Below are 18,120 nucleotides of genomic sequence, written 5' to 3' on the forward strand. Positions count from 1 at the left end.
TGAGAATACTCATTGGGAGGGCACTTACCTAGCATGGACAAGGCTGTGGGTTTTATTCCCCCCCCTACCAAGTAACTAACTAATTAAGTAACTAACTAAATAAATAAACAAATAAATAAATGTGCAAGCCCTGTCTGACTGTGCCATATTGATTCCCTTGTCCTGGTGTTCAGCTCTTGGCCTAAAGGAAAAGTGGTGTCATTTTTCTTAAATACATCCATAGGATCACTGGGTTTAGAAAGGAGATCTCCAGAAAGATAAAAACATTTTTCATTCAGACACTGCCTTCAAAAGCAGTCTCAAACACATAGAATGTCTTTCAAAAAATATGTGCATTTTGGTTCTCAAAATAAACCCTTTTGGGTGCTTAAAGTAGAAATACTCAAGGTTTTTTATTTTTATTTTTATCTTTGCAGTGCTGGGGTTGAATCCAGGGCTTCATGCAGACTAGGCAAATGCTCTGCCGCTGAACTACACCCCCAGCCCTGAAATATTCAAGTTTTAAAATAACTCAGGTTACTCCAGTTCTCAGAGATTCTTACCAGAACACAGAGCTGTAATTCCGTTTTCAAATGAACTATAACTCTTCCCCTTTTCCTTCTTGTATATCTCATCAGCAGTAACTGGTTGTGGCACTGAATCCCCAGTAGCCTAAGTATGTCTTGGGATTTAATTCACAAGTGTGTCTTGAACTGCATATGTCTCAGGGCTTTTGGCAAAAATGGCAAATTACATTTTCAGGTAATGCTTCCAATAAATGCAGACAGAATAAGTGGTGCGCTTGAGGCTCTGTGGCCAAAAGTAGCAAGTTGGAGTGAGAATTTTGTACTGAGAGGAAGATGACTTTGCAAGCTGAAGCAGCCAAGTACCTACCCTGTTGTCATTCTTTACATGGGACAAGCCTTTCACCACTACACTAAGTCTTCCTGGGAAGATCTCTTAGATGAAAGTGCACTGTTTTCTTTTCTGTTAGGTATTGCCAAAACACAGATGCTCTCCAGTGTTAAAGTATAAGCAGGTCTCCATAAAGTCCTCCTGAAGGCTTTGGTGGATATGAGATGGGTGGAGTGCCCTGGGCCATGCTGGGGCCTTTTATGTGTGCCAGTGTAAACGGTGCTGTCTGCTTTCAGCAGGTTACCAGTAAAACTTTTATTGCTTTTGCCCATTTTTGAAGGGTGTATCCTCAGTGTAAAATTCCTGTGGGTAGGCTTAAACCTCTCAATGTCTTAACACCTAAACTGAAGAAAATGATTCTTTCCTGATGTCGTTTAATATTTTCTGACTTCAGGTTGTGTACACGCCCTCATGTACGTGCATATTAGGAGGGGAGATCTTTTTCCTTGAACTTAGAAGCCTATTTTCATAGTTTCAAATAAATGATCCTTTATTATATGTGTGAACTCTGTTAAGATTTGGTGAACATAGATGACTTTCTAAACTCATGAATTGTTTTGCTTTGGAAATTCAATACATTTCAGAATGTAAACTTTGCAAGGAATAGAAAACCAACCTGTACTAGAACGAATTTTGGCCTGTGACAATCATTTTTTAAAAATATTTTTGTAGTTGTCAATGGACCTTTATTTTATTTATTTTTATGTGGTGCTGAGAATCGAATCCAGTGCCTCACACATGCTAGGCAAGTGCTCTGCCAGTGAGCCACAACCCCAGCCAGTTGCCTGTAACAATCTTATGAAAGTATCTGCTCCCTTTTGTGAAGTAATTTACTTTAATTGCTAAGTTCTCATTCTGAGCATTCTGTTTAACTTTCTATGTGGGATATGAGTGTGATATTTATTATTTAATACAGCTACAGCACTATATGCTTGGAGTCCTTGATATTGTTTTATGTGTTAAGACTAACTAATGGCGGAAATTCTTAACCCTGAAACCAAGAGACAACTGGGTATTTCCCTGTTAATTATGTGGCCTGGGCTAAAGTCCTACTGCAAAGTTGTTAAGCCAGAGAGGAGGGACTTTTGTTTTGGTTGTAACAAAGGTGTGTCCATAAAACCGAGCTTTAGTAACCGGTCTTTTACCAAGGAGTTCTGAGATATTCTGTAACTTCATAACTCTAAACAGTACCTTTTTCATATATATAATTTTTTGTGGGGGTGGAGAGTTAGTTGAATTAGCTGTTGACCAAGGTTTTCAGAAATGCCAAAAGAAACTTAGAAGTTTCTGGATAGGGAACTTATTCAAATATTAACCTTTAATATTGAATACTCATTGTTTCTAGAAGTAACATTTTCCCTACTTAAAAAATTAAATTTATTCATTCTTTTTAGTTATACATGACAGCAGAGTCCATTTTGATATAATTATCCAAGCATGGAATATATTTTATTCTAGTTAGGACCCCATTATTATGGATGTACAGGATTCATTGTGTTTTCATATATGTACATGGGGAAACTGTTGGATTCATTCCACTATCTTTCCTTTTCCTGTCCCCCTCTGTTCCTCATTCCCTATTATCTAATTTATTGCACTTCTGTTCTCCTCCTGCCCTTATTGTGTTAGAAATAAGAATGATGTGGAACACATATGATTTTATAATTATTTGCATATGTGCTGTTGGTAATCTGCTTATAATAAGTTGCCAAATTAATCTTTCCTGATATACCCTCACCCAGACGCAGAGCTCCTTTGGCATCTGTGTTAGGTGAAGGCCCAATTCCTGTAAGTACACACAGCCAAGTGGCAGTAATGGCCATTTTTTGTCCCATTTTGTTCCACATGGTCAGTGTTGTTTGAAAGATATGCTCTTGATTCTGTAACCCTTTATTTATTAAGCACACTTACCATTGACAGGTTTATATGTCTTCAGTAAACTCATTATTGAGATTTTCTTTAGGTGGAGTCTTGCTACATTTCCTAGGCTGGCCACAAAGTCCTGGGCTCAAGTGACCCTTCTGCCTTTGTCTCCAAGTAGTTGGGACGACAGACATGCAATACTGTACCTGGCTTAACATTTCTAAGATCTTGGTTCTTTTCAAAACGCTTTTGTCTTACATGGAATATGGGTAGCAATAGCAGAAGGCATGGTCAAAGTGAATCTTTGTAAACATGTACAAAATTATACTATGCCAATTAGTGTTGTTTATTTTATTTTAATTTTGTGGTACTGGAGATTGAACCTGGGGAACTCTACCACTGAGCCACACCCCCAACCCTCTTTATTTATTTATTTTTAAGTTTTGAGACAGGGTCTTTCCAAGTTGCTGAGGCTAGCCTCAAACTTGTGATCCTCCTACCTTAGCCTCCAAGTATCCAGGACTACAGGCATGCACTACCACACCACGTCCAGCTGTTGGGGCTGATTTTTGATTTGTACTGTATCTTTTAGTTACTGTGAGGAGAGACTCATTGTCTCTTCAAAACACAATTTTTGTTTTGTGACAGAGGAGGAACAGTGAGGGAACTCTGGGGCATATAGAAAGAACCTGTCCAAACCTTTAGCTACAAACTACAAGCATAATGCAGCTGATGTAAAGGAGGGAGGTACTTCATGGCTTGGGCTGCTGTGAGGTGATGTGTCTTTGACATTTTCCTTGACTTTTAGGGCTGCATCACTATAGAAAGATTTACATTTATTAGAACCTACTAGTCTATATTGGGATGGGTGGCTACACCATACAGAATTGTAAGATAGTCTTTAATATTTGTACAGATGCTGGGCAGAAAATCTTAAAATCAAGGGCCATTTACTATCACCTCTTTGTGATTTATCATAGACTCAGATTATCCTGCTCAAATTCCCATAGTTTCCTCTGTGCTGACAACTCCTTGAAATGTACAAATCCCTTCGCTTCCCCATTTTAACTTGTGCTCATATATTTGCTCAGTCTTTGGCTATTATCACATATTGTCTCTTTTGGAACATAAACTCCAAAATCCAGAAAAACCGTGTCTCATTTTTGTATTTCTACAGTATTTTTCATAAAATCTCAGCAAATACATAAAAGAGACTTTGATTGATAATGAATGCTGTTCCTTTTATTGGTCACACTGAGTGGTCTGTGGTTTATCCGTCTCCCTGATTGGAAGGCTCTTGTGTCTTTTGGAGTGAGTTTTATTATATTGTTTTCAAGAAGGAAATAAATGCTTTTAGGCATCATGAGATTTTTTCAATACACATGATGTCTAGGCCTCTGCAGAAACCTCACAGACTGAAAAGCAGCAGCGTGAATGCACCTAAATCAAACCCTTCCCTCTTGGACTTGATGGATGATGATAGAGACTGACTGTCCTACTTTTGATCTTCCAGGTGATCATTTGAAGATCTGTCCCCAGGGTTATACCTGCTGCTCTCAAGAGATGGAGGAGAAGTACAGCCTGCAAAGTAAAGATGATTTCAAAAGTGTGGTCAGCGAACAGTGCAATCATTTGCAAGCCGTCTTTGCTTCCCGTTACAAGAAGTTTGATGGTATGTTATTCAAGTCACACTTAAGAGCTGACAGTTCAATTTGTATGATTGCTTTTTCAGAGCTCCTCTGTTCCCTTGGTGCTTAAGTTTTATCTCAAGATGTTCTTTTTGTTGGCTTCCAGGTGCAAGTAAGCCCTGCAGCTTTATTGCTAGAATCATTTTGGATGCACATGAATCTGTATAGTAGTCATTGTGGAAATACAGTCACAAGAAACCAAAAAATAGATTTCTTTAATTTAAATACTTTATTTTCTTGGGTAAACACAGCATAGTGTTGACGCAAGTCACTTATTAAAAAAAGAACTTCCTAATAAAAAGCAGGCATCTGAAAACTGTCAGAGTGGGCATAGAGAGTCTACAGATGCTGGTCTTCAAATTAAATGGATCCTCAAAGACAGGTAGGATTCTAGAAGCTCTGCAGAACACAGGATTAAAGCTCAGCTCCTGAGTGTCCATGCAGTAGCAACCAAGAGGTGGTTACCATACTATGGTCTTCATTAAGCTAGGCTTCCTCCCCAGCTTCATTATTAGCAGGGGTCTGGCACACTCTTTCCATGGAAAGCCACAACAGAGCCCGTTCTAATCCCTTGTGCCAGACGTGGCTTCTCACAGGCACACTTTCCTTTAATAGTGAAAAAATATCCAATATGAGCCAAATGAGAGGTACTTCAATCTGATCTGAAGCAACGTTATAGAAAACAGACTTTTAAAAATAGAATATGAGGTCCAAAACACCTCAGGATTCTTTTCTTTGGTGCTGCTCACTCAGTATGAAGATTGTTGTGAAGTAGATTTAATTTTAATAGGAATGATTTCCTTTGTGCCTGTTTTAAAGGCCATTCTAATTACATAGTACCTTTGAAGCATGCTTTTCTTGACATTATGTGTGGTGAAGAAGTACAAGGCAAATTTTCTGGATGTGAAATGTCTTTGAGTATTTCTGCAAAGGGCTCGTTACCATGGTGAAAAGTTAGACTAAATTAGATTTGATATAGCTGATAAGACAGTCCCCAGCTATAGAACAGGTTGTATTTCAAATGTTGGCTTTGAGATTCGTTATTTGAAACTTATAACTGATTTAATAAGTGTTAGTTAAATTTCCAGGCTAGACCACAATAGCACATTTAATCTATAATGTAGTTGAACTAAAATACTGTCTGTGTATTTTAGTATGTACCAATGACCCTACTCATTTTCTCAAGCATGCAAAAGTGTGCTTTTTATTAGTTCTATTTCCTTTCCCTGTGTGGATGGTAGTAAATTTATATATCCTCCTTATCACTCCAGCCTCCCTACACATAGGCTGTGTGGAAATATCTTAATAACACCCATTTGAAAATGGGTGTTATTGACAGAATACACTATTAGACCACTTCTGTCTCTCGATCATGAAACTATTGTTAAATTATGTTGGGGAAAATGGTATGTACTTGCATTTCTCATTCAAGCTAATAACCTAAACGTTCCCTTTTATTCTGGGGAGCAAACTTAGATAATTAGATGGTCATCTTTGAAAAACTTGAGATTTAAAAATTACCAGTTGGAGGCTTCATAATGGAATTCAGAAGGAAACAAAAATCCTGCTCTTTAGAAATGGCTCTCCTCTTGGCAGCATGGTTCAATAGAGATAAAGTTGTTTCTAAGTTCCAAGGACATTTCTTGTTAGACATGTCTCTGGAGTCCTAGCCTATGGGCCTGCTGGCTTAGCTATTCTTCCCCCGTCTCCATAGTTTTATAGCACTACTCCTATGATTCCAATGTGTAGGGGTTTTTTTGGAAAGCCATACAGAGAAACTTTATCAGTAAGCGTTAGCATATGTTTTTAAAAAGGACAGAAAAATGGTTTATCTTGCCCTTTCTTACCATGCTTCACAGTTAACAAATATGTTAAAATTGTGCCTTTATCAGTTTTAGAACTTTTTAAGAGAAATTATTATGAAACTTCAGTTTGGTTTTTTCTGATTTCTAGTTAAAATATGGCATATCCAATAAATTTAATGAGCATTGTTTAAATTTTTTGACAGGGTCGTTGCAGAAATGTGTTTGGTTTGGAGATCAGAACAGAGCTAGAATACTTCACACATTTTCTGGAAGTTAGATTTTTTGAGATGATAAAATAATTTTAAATGGTAAAACCTGACTGGCACCCAGCAAACCAAAATCCTCTCATGGGTGCTACATGGATTGACTGACTGATTTTTAAGACTGGCTATTAGGACTTGCCAACACTTCTCAAGGGTAAAGTTCTAAGGATGTTGAGTTCAGTGCTATAGGTATGTCTTGACGGTCAGAAATCCAAGAGTGGGTGCTTTTGGTCAAAGAATTGTCTGAACTATTATAAAAGCCAAACCCTGGGTCTGTAACGTGGATGGGAGAGGAAGTTGGGCAGATTAACAAGATGGCAGATGGGGAACCAACATAGGGCAAAAGTTGCACAAAGCTGTAGTGAGGAAATAGCCAAAGGACACACAGAAACATATTAGATGAGACAACTTCAATGGAGAATCTGTAGTGATGTTTAACCTATGGTGTAATTCCAAGTGGTAACCCTGAGCTAAGACAACTTCCTATATCATCAAAATCTATCTATGTCTATGAGATAATCCTCCTTTCTAAGGCAAGAAAAATTATTTTTTAAAAAAATAATATATGTTTCAATAAAAATAAGGCTTATAGGTAATTAACCTTCTGTTTCTAGAAATCATCCCATTGCCCTAGTTTTCCATCATTCTGCCTTCATTGACACCATGCCAGTGTTCTGGTGTCAGCTCCTGGCATGTTTGATAGTCATTGGATTTGAGAAATATCTCTTGAGTTTATTTTTTGGTTTTATACTTTAAATTTTCTATTATTTGCAAATTATCAGGCTACTATACAGTCTATAAACCAGGTTTTAAATTATAAACCATGTATGTGTGTATATGTGTTTAGACCTGGGTGAAGTACAAGGAAACGCTTCCTTTGGTAGGCCTCCTATCTCCGCAACCCAACAGAATTCTCAGGTTTCTTATGTTCTAAATATGAACCTCTGAGTTTAAGGACTTGCTTAAATGTTTTTCTATATTATAAACTTTTTTTGTACACTGTTTACCTTAGCATGTTCATAAGCTGTAGACATACAGCCAGAACATGATAGTGACAGAGCTAACTGCTCCCCCTGTTGGCCAGTTCTGGGAATTTGTTTTTGATAGTAGAATTTCTAATTAGCATAGCTGAGTCAGTTGTCTCATGAATATGTTAATCAAATACTTAGTTCAGGAGGGTTAGGAAGAATTGCTTTTTAAAAGGAATAGAAATAGTAGAAGTGAGGCATAATCCATGTTTTGAACCACAGAAAAAGGACTCACCCCAAAATATCTGGGATATTGTAAGAGTAATTATTTTTTAAAAGCAGCATAATTAAATAAAAAACCTAAATAAGTTATGGTGATTAAAGTTGCTATATTAAAAATGTCTGAAATTTATAATAAAATGATATAACAACTATGAAGAAGTATTATTACTAAATATCTCCCTGAATCAAACTGTTTCCTAGATATTTTGCATGATAAAACAAGAAAATAGAGATGTTGTCGGATACTAGTCTACTGGAGAAACTCTTTTAATTTGTCATCAGAGCAAATTTAGCACCTTTGGATGGGTGGCAGAACACAATGGATTGTCAGGCTGGTTCTGCAGTGAACCTTCTGCAACCTGGGGCAATTAACTGGGTCTCAGTTTTTCCATCCATAAAATGAGGGGGTTGAGCTAGATGCTCTCTAAAAACCCTTTCAATTCTAAAAATTCTCTCAATCTTTTAAACATGTAACTAGACCAGCTGCTTTAGTGAAAGGTCTTACAAGATGTTAATTAGCCATCTGTATGGTACCCTCTCTTTTCGCTCTATCGTTTCTTAACCCTCAGCTACTCTCACCAGGTCTTTGAAACCCTCCCATGAGCCTGCAGCTTGTTAACTTGAATAATAGTAGAAATTTTCTGAATTAGCTTAAAACACACATAAAAGAAATAATTGTCCATCCCATCTATCTACATGGGCTCTGTAAACCAGAGTGGTTATCCTTCTCTTAAGCCCTCAAGCCCGCCCCCATTGCCTATCATTTCACAGAGGCAGGGAATGAAGCACTCTTCAGATTTTTAGCTGAATCGTATTTTAATCACTGATTGAATTTTTTTTCTGTAGTTCATATTGGCCATTACTTCATTAAGCCAGTAGGAAACCCAGTGTGGGGGCTCAGTGCGTTGAAGGCATTTGAATTCATAGTCCTGTAAAAGTAAGGACCTCAGTGGAAATGAGGTGTCGGCTCACCTTAAAAGACAAAACATGTCCACTTAAATAAGCTTCATGATCATCAGCCAAACTAAAATTTCTGGAATTTTCCAGACCCCTGAACTTAAATATGTATTTTTAAGATGTATTACTATCCTTTGCACAGCTATAATTACTGAAGACCATCTAGGAGGTTTTTAGGTTGAAAAATGTCTAAGATGTCCTCAAAATAAGTGTGTCATAGAAATGTATAGCATAACATGGTTGTTAATCTGTGCTTCAGATTTTGTTTATTAAGACTTTTTTGACTTGTTGCTTTTTTAAACGTCTGCTTTAGTGTAGTGAGCAGCATTTCACAGGCTGAGTAGTCACCAAAATACAGAGAAAGACATGAGGTTGCCTGGCCTCTCTGCAGATGCAGTGTTCCTTCCAGATCATGCTAATTCTCTTTAATTTAGTTGGAAAGTGCTGCTACTCTTTCCTTTACAATTCTATTTCCATTTCCTTCCATGTGAAAGAGACTAAAAAACAGTATTTTTGCTAATTCTTTTCTTTCTGTGAAACTTGATGAGAATGAGCCACTGCCAGCTTACTTTAATCAAATCAAGAGCTCAGACAACACGCACACATTTCTCTATTGACAAAGGTTTTCTGCCTTTTGAGTTGTTATCTGAAGTGTGACCAATTGTGGCTCTAACATTGGCTGTCTCTCAGATTGAAAGTCCTTGAGCAGCTTCTCTGGAGCCCAAAGTACTTTTACTCTATGGGTCTCTGCAATTAGCTTGGACTTTTTCAGAAGTCGTGACATCAGCAAGAAACTGCCGATCTGTTTGCAGGAGAGTAAATACATAGTAGAGTTTCCTCTGAACTGCTTTTATTGGCTCTGTTGGTTTGTTGTGCTTTAGACTGGGAGTTTGGGATGTTGTTGTTCATCTCTTCCCACCCCTTTCTATGCATTTTGTCTGTCCTGAAAAACAAAAGGCTTATTTAATCCACCACTGACTTGAACTGTTTGACCTAGAGAATTTTCCCAAGCCAGTTGCACTTCATTTCCTTTTCGTTTATTATCCCCACCCATATCTCCATCCTCTTAGCAGACCTAGTTAGAACGCTTATAATAAATATGACTCAAACATATAATTTCAGGCAGCGAATTTGACTATATATCTGAATGATTTAGTAATTCTACATCTGGGTATGTATCCCAAGGAAAGAAATATCTGCATAGAGATGAGTGTTAACAGCACAGCTATCCCAGCATTATTTATGATAGTGAAAAATTGAAATTAAGCATAAACACCCTGCAGGTATTATACTTTGACCTGCCCTTAAGATGTCATAGAATGTAGTCATTGCAAATAACATTTCTGAAGAATTTTTAATCAATGTTAGCAATGTTACATGAGAACAGGGTATAAATAATATAGCATGATGTCACCCATGTGACAAGATGTTTTTATAGGAAAAAAACAGGAAGGAAATCTGATAAGCTATTGCTGTTCTCTTTCAGTATGGGATTATGGGTAATTTATATCTTAATACTTTTCAGTTTTATTACAAGGAGGGGTATTTTAAAAACTATATTATATTCTGTTTTTTAAAAAAATATTTGGCACCATAATTTATTTTAATTTTTTACTCATTAATTGTACAAATTAATGGGTGTCAAGTAACATTTACATACTTGCATGTGTTGCACCCTAATTGTGTCTAACCTCCTTTTGCCTTCTTTTTCTCTCCCCTCTCACCCAGTCTCAATGTCCTTCTCCCTTCTTTCAGGTCATCTTTTTTTTTTTGTTTTATTTTATTTTGTTTCCACAAATGAGTGAAAACATGTAATACTTGACTTTCTGTTTGGCTTGTTTCACTTAATATGATGTCCTTCAGCTCCATCCATTTTTTTCTACAAATGACAGTGTGTTGTTCTTCTTTATGGCTAAATAATACTCTATTGTGCATATATTCCATATTCTCTTTATCCATTTATTTTGACAGATATCTAGGCTGATGCCACATCTTGGTTACTGTGAATAGTGCTGCAGTACACATAGATGTGCAGGTACCTCTTTTGTATGCTGATTTTATTGCAATTGGGTAGACCCAGGAATAGGATAGCTGGATCATATAGTAGTTTGCTTTTAGTCTCTTGAGGAACCTCCATGCTTTTTTCCTTAGTGGCTATACTAATTTACATTCCCACCAGTAATTTATAAGACTTCCTTTTTTTTCTACGTGTTCATCAACATTTGTTGTTGTTGTTGTTGTTGTTGTTATTATTTATAGTAGCCATTATGACTGGGCTAAGAAGAAGCCACATTGTACCTTTCTCCAATTTTGTACCTTTTCCCTTATTGTGCATTTCTCCAATATTAAAGATATTGAGCATTTTTTCATATATTTATTGGCCATTTTTACTTCTGTTGAGAAGTGTCTGTTCAGATAATTTGCCCATTTATTGACTGACTGACTTGTTGTTTTGTTATTTTTTTAGTTCTTTATATGCTCAGGCTATTTCATCCTCTACCAGATGAATAGCTAAGATTTTTCTCCCTTTCTGGATGAGCTCAGTGGCACACATATGTAATCCAGGTGACTCAGGAGCCTGAGGCAGGAGGATTGCAAGTTCAAGGCCAGCAATTTAGTGAGACCCTGTCTCAAAAAGTGAAAAGGGCTCTGGCTGTATCTCAGTGGTTGAGCAATCCCCCATACTAGGGGGAAAAAGGACTTTCTCCCATTCCTGAGGCTGTCTCTGCATTCTGGTGATTGTTTCCTTTGCTAGGCAGAAGCTTTAATTTCATGTCATCTCATTTGTTAATTCCTGCTTTATTTTTCTGAGCTATTGGGGTCCTATTTAGGAAATTTTTGCCTGTACCAATATCTTGGGATGTTTCCCCTATATTTTTTTCTAGATGTTTCACTGTTTCAGGTCTTACATTAAGACTTTTTATAATTTATTATTTCTCCCTTTATTAGGTTTATTTCTACATTTTTGAGGCTATTGTGAATGGGATTGGTTCCCTGATTTTTTTTTCTTAGTGAGATCATTATTGGTTATATAGAAAAGCTGTTTATTTGGGGGAACTTTCTACTTCGATGAATTGGCTTATCTGATCAAGAGTCCTGTGGTGCAGTCTTTGGGGTTTTCTAAGAATAGAATTTCATCAGCAGCAAAAAGGAATAATTTGACTCTCTCTTTTCCTATTTGTAGCCCTTTTTTTTTCTCTTGCTTAAGTAATCTGGCTAAAATTTCTGTACAATAAAACATAAGAGTCATGAGCGTGGCCACCTTGACGTTTTCCTGGTTTTACAGAAAATCATTTTTCCCCATTCAGAATGATATTGGCTATAGGTTTGTCATATGTGGGCTTCATTATGTTGATGTATGATCCTTCTGCACTTAATTTATTCAGGGCTTCAAAATGAAGTGATGTTGAACTTCATCCATCAAAGGTGGTTTCTGCATCGATTAAGATGACTATGTGATTGTTTTCTCTTGACTCTGTTTATATGCTGTATTGTATTTATTGATTTATGTATGTCAAATCATCCTTGTATCCATGTAATAAAACTACCTTGGTCATGATACATGTTCTTTTAAATATGCTGTTGAATTCAATTGCAAATATTTTGTTTATTTTTGCATCTATGTTCATCAGGGATATTGGTCTATAATTTTCTTTTATATTGTGCCATTGTCAGGTTTTAGTGGGTAATATTAACTTTGTAGAATGAGTTTACAAGGGTTCCTTCTCTATTTTGTGGAATAGTTTCAAAAGCATTGGTATCACTTCTCCTTTAAAGTAGTAAAGTTCAGTACTGAATCCCTTCAATCCTAGGCTTTTCTTTTTTTGGGAGACTTCTTTTACTGCTTCAATTTCATTACCTGTTATTGACCTATTTTGTTTTTTTATTTACTCTTGACTCTATTTGGGTATGTCATGTTTCCAGAAATTTTTCCATTTCTTCTAGATTTTCCAATTTCATGGCATATAAATGTTCAAAATATTCCCTAATGATTCTTTGAATTTAAGTAATTATCCATTGTAATTTACATTCAGTGTTGGCCTGTATATTATCAGCAGAACACTAGCCTAGCATGCACAAGGTCTTGGATTGGATTCCAGCACCAAATACACATAATATGCATATACACGCACATGTTCAAGGTTATTTTGAAAGATATATAGTTGTTCTCATCACTTTGTTGATTTTTCTTCTGGTTCTTTTGAGTACTCTGTTCATTTCTTCCAGTTTTATGCTATATTGATAATGTGTGATTCTTTACTGTTTCTCATTTGTGTTTCTGCTCTTCTTATATGATTTATTTCTCTTCTGTGCTCTTTTTTATGTTAATCTTATTTCTTCTTCTGTATTAAGGATTGAGGATTCCCTTAAGTATCTTCTGTAATGGTGACCTAATTGTCATGCATTTGTTTAGTTGATGCTTATCTTGGAAGGTTTTTTTCCCCCTTTGGTACTAGGGATTGAACCCACTGAGCCACATCTCCAACTCTTTTTATATTTTTTATTTTGAGACATGGTCTCACTAAGTTGCTTAGGGCCTTGCTAAATTGCTGAGGCTGGCTTTGAGCTTATGATCCTCCTGCCTCAGCCTCTTCAACCATTGGAATTACAGGCATGTGCCACCACACCCAGTGGAAGTTCTTATTTATTTTTCTTGTTCTCTCTCTCTCTCTCTCTCTCTCTCTCTCTCTCTCTCTCTCTCTCTCTCTCTCTCTCTTTTTTATCCTGAAGAATAGTCTTACTGGGTATATTGGTTCCATTTGCTTTCTTTCAGGCCTTGAAGTTCACAATTCCATGCTCTCCTAACCTTTAGAGTTTCTGGTGAGAAATCTGCTGTTATTCTTGTGTGTTTACTTACAAATATGACTTGGTGCTTCTCTTTGGTAGCTTTTAATATTTTTGCTCTATATTATAATTTTAGCAATCTATAATATAATCATAAATTATAGAGGTTCTTTTATGGTTATTTCTACTTGGGGTTCTGTGTATGTGTACCAGGGATTGAGCCCAGGGCCTCATGCATGCTAGGCAAGCACTGAACTATATCCCCAGCACCTATTTCCCAAGATTTGGGATATTTTCTGCCATTACTTCACTTCATAGATTTTCTGTATCCTCATCATGTAGTTCTTTTGCCAAATATTTGGACACTTGATCTTTTAATGATGTTTCAGAGATTTTCTGTGTTCTGTTTATTCATTCTTATTTTTTCTTTGTTGTGTTCTGAATGTGGTGATTCATCAACCTTATTTTCAAGCCTGATTCTTTCTTCTACTTGATCTAGTATATTGTGAGGCTTTCAACTGAGTTTTTAATCTGATTTACTGAGCTTTTCATTTCTAAGACTTTTTTCTCCCCCAAATCTCTCTTTACTAAAGTGTTCATTCATATCTTGCATTATCTTCCTGAATTCATTTAGTAGTTTATATGTATTTTCTTATATTTTATCATGCTTTATAAAAATCATTATTTTGTTTTTTTTTTCCTAGCATTTCTTCCTTTTAATATCTTTGTCATCCATTTATTAGAGACTTAGGGACTTTAGGAGATGTTGGAGTACCTGGGTTTTTATTTTTTCATACTTCTTGTGTGTCTGTGTTGCAATTTGCATGTGTTAGGATGTATGTCTCTTCCACTTTTATGTGAATACCTTCTTAGTAAAGTTTTTTTTTATGTGTCCTGGGGTATCAGTTTGTTGTGTTGACTTTATCATAAACTTCTTTGGCTGTGATTGGTGAGTTTTGACATACTGTGTTAGAACTTGAGGGACTCTCTTTCTCTGTAGTTCTTGCGAGAATGGGCTCCCTCTGGTAGTTTAGGCAGGAATGGTATAGATAGTAGGGTACATGGGGTTACACACTCTGTGATTACTGTTACAATGGGAATGGAAGCCCCTATCATATGTTGGGGGTTTCCTTGGGCTCTGTTGTTATTGGTTCTATTACTTGAAAGCAAGTCTGCTACTAGCTGGTTCAATTGTGGTGATGGGTATGTCCAAAGGAATTGAAATCAACATATTTAAAAGACACTTACCTTCTAGTGTTTATAGCTGTATTGTTCACAGTAGCCAGAATATGGAATCAAACTAAATGTCTGTCAACAGAGGAATGGTTAAAGACAGTGTTTGTGTGTGTGTGTGTGTGTGTGTGTATGAGTGATTTACATATATACATCACAGCTATGGAAGTCCTTAAGTAAATTGCTTAGTTGGTGACGGAAGTGACCTTCATAAAATGGAATGATGCCCAGCAGAAGTACTGAGTACACAGTACTAAGCCTGTGTCCCTGGCCATGTTAGCCAAAGATAGGAGCTGGGAGATACAAACATTGTACTTTCCCCTTAGAGCTGAGGCACTCAAAATGCTTTCAAGGAATAAAATTAAACTTGGAAAAGAAGGGTGATCCTACTTTTGCAAGATCTCCTAGTATTCTTGATATGCGAACAATCCCTAATGAGGGCCACAGCTGGCAATTGGCCTGTCAACCTAGGAGCAACCTATTAATTTTCTCTCCACTGATAAACATTAGTTGACTGTGTGACCTTTTGGCACACCACACGCTATCAGGCACTCTTGAGGAGTGAGATTATGCCATGATAGAGGAAAGTGCTTGTTAAAAGCTTTCACACACTCCCAAAAATGCAAGTCAGAAGAGGAGATAATATATAAACCAAAGTTTCAGTTTCTTAGTAAAATGCTTTCTGATTCTTCTTTCCCCTTTACTTTTATAGATGCCTGTATTAGCTGTTCTTCATTAGATATTTGATATTGGGTGAAAGAATAGCTGAGTATAACTCCCTTTTTTTTAACGGTTTGAAAAGTATGATTTGTAGCATTTACAAAGAGGCTTCTTTTCTTAGGAATTTTGTTGATACGGTGACTTAATGTTTACATGCCACTCCAGGGCTATGAAAAACAGCATTTATAGTAAAGGGGAAATTAATCCTTGTATGTAAAAGGCAACTTCCTAATAATGTAAATACAAGGTGGTAGTTAATAGCACCAAGCAAATGGATTGAATAGAAAAGGTTTCCAATCTCTAAGGTCACAGGTTGATTCTAGAATACATTCTAGCTCGTTAATCAATGGCTAGCCAATTGTTTATTAAAAAAAAGTAACTAATGGCATTTAATAGCAGAACTGGAGGTCCTTTGACCTTTTTGAAGAATTTTGAATGTTTATTTGATGCAAGACAAGTGGCTGCCGATGGAAGTTCCAGAAGTACACGATGTTCTTCTTCTTTTTTAAAAGACAGGATATTTACATAGAAAAAATTTGTATGGAAAAGTTTTGTCTTTTCACTCTAGTTTTTCTCATGTTAAATCAGTACTGCTTCTGCTAAGAATAATTACATTTTAAAGCTAGAAAATACTTAACAGTCCCCTAACTCAGTCTTTGTATCTAGCAGTCTTTTGACAAACAAGGTAATATGCAAATGTAATACATTGAAGGAGGGGTGAGAATTGATCTGATGGCTACTTCTTGATTTTTACATGTGTATACTGTGTATGGCATTCTTTCTTTTAATGTAATGTAAGCTGTCTTTCCAGAATTGAGGTTTCTCCATTCCTTATTTTTCACTCAGTAGTTGTTCCCACCCTCTTAGATGTCTGGGACACTTCACAGCCTTGGAAGGTAGAGCCATTAAACATTTCCTTTGGGATAAACAGCTCTCAGTTTTATAAGGCCTTGGGTCTTCTCAGCAGACCTCCAGCAGCTTTGAGCTTCATTTATTTCCCCTGATGGATTATGTTTGACTCTACTAGGAAAGATAAAAACCAGTCTTAAAAGATTATTTTTAAAAATGATTGTTCCTATAAAGAAATTCAAAGGGTTGCAACACATTATTTCCTATACTTCTAGCAGTGTTTACATATTGAACATCTACTTCACACCAGGCATTAGTTAATATCCCTATTTTGTGGATGGGGCAGTAGAGACTCAGAGAAGTTTGGCCTTTTACCCAACTGTGGTCACACAGCTCCAAGTAAGAATCTTGTGCTTTCCCCACTGTGTAATGCTGCTTCAGATTCACAGCATGTTATTGTGCTGATTTCCTTTCTGGTGTTAAGTGACCATTCATGAGCTCAAGGAATGGCAGCTGCTTGATCTTCAGAACATATATACTTATGCCTCCAAACTGAAAATTGAAGAGTGAATAAACCCTGATCACAGACACCATCTCTCAAATTCTCGTTAAACACCTCCTTCTTGACTTACTTTCACTTAAATCAGACTCTTTGAGCAGCATTTTTTTCATGAATACACTCAACAGCTGCAAGGGAGATCTAACTTCCAATTAGCTTGGCTTCTGAAAGGTGTGTTACTCTGGTTTACACTATTCTTGGCTGGTTCTCTTATCCACCATATACATTATAATTGGTTTCAGGCATAATGATTATGAAGGAAGATTGCTAGGTGTCTTGGACTAGGCAGCTTTTATTTAGCAGTTAGAATGTAATGCAGGGTGGGAATGGAGATGAGCAACACTGCGGTCGAGGAAGTGGCTATTGATGGCTGTGCATCAGGACCTGAACATCTAATTCGTGGTCCATTCTTCACTGTAGAAGGAAATGTCATGGAAAGAAAAGGGGTGAGGGAGCAAGGATGTGAAAGTATTATGCAAGAACATATGGGAACTGCTAATTTAATTGAAAGGAAAGATACATTTTTTTTCTTTTCTCTAATAAGAAATTATTAAACTCTGACTGACATTGTACCTAATCAGTATGGATTTTAAAATTTAAATTATGTGTGCCATCCATGTGAGGTATCCTTTCAGACAGAAAGTATAGGCCAAAAAGTCCCATTTAACAGTGCTAATGAAAATAAGTCTAAGGAAAAATGAGTTTGAGTCTTTTGGATCCCATCATTTTTGTTCTGTTGACTCTCATAGGCAAAAGAGGTGGATATTTAAGAACTTTCTACATGAAATAAAGGATTAAGAAAAAAAAAATTTTGGGGGATGCTGGGAATTGAACCTAGTGCCTTGTACATGTAAGAAAAGCATTCTACCAGCTGAGCTATATCCCTAGCCCCAAGAATTAAGAATTTTATAGATGTTTTTAAAATCTCTGGTGTACTCATAAACCATATGTGGAAAGTGCTGGTATAGTAAAGGTGAATTGGATGGGGGAAATTTGTCTTTCTAGAAACTTTCATTATAGTCTGATTGGGCAGAAGGAAGGTTGAGATGCATGGTTAAACTGTATGCTTTGATTTGAGCCCATAATATCCACTCAGTACATACTTGTCAAATTGCATAGCCATTTAGAGAGATTAAATTGTGAGGTTTTAGTTTGTTATATCAGTTTTATAGAATTTCTCAAGCATTTATTAACCACATGTCCATTCAAATGGTTTTTATATTTGTAACTTATGTGTCCACATTAAAGACTCTT

At 36.5% G+C, this 18,120-nt stretch overlaps 1 protein-coding gene across 1 annotated transcript in view; it reads left to right on the plus strand.

The window, feature by feature from the left end:
* Nucleotides 1–18,120, plus strand: part of Gpc4 (glypican 4) — a 118,832-nt gene that overhangs the window by 76,321 nt on the left and 24,391 nt on the right. The window contains exon 2 of the mRNA XM_046467816.2: nucleotides 4,271–4,429. Coding sequence (XP_046323772.1) covers nucleotides 4,271–4,429 — 159 coding nt within the window. The remainder of the gene's footprint in view (nucleotides 1–4,270; nucleotides 4,430–18,120) is intronic.

Source organism: Marmota monax, unplaced genomic scaffold (genome assembly GCF_021218885.2).
Source record: "Marmota monax isolate L192 unplaced genomic scaffold, Marmota_monax_Labrador192_F-V1.1 WCK01_AAM20220418_F8-fsc00054, whole genome shotgun sequence".
Classification (NCBI taxonomy): Eukaryota; Metazoa; Chordata; class Mammalia; order Rodentia; family Sciuridae; genus Marmota; species Marmota monax.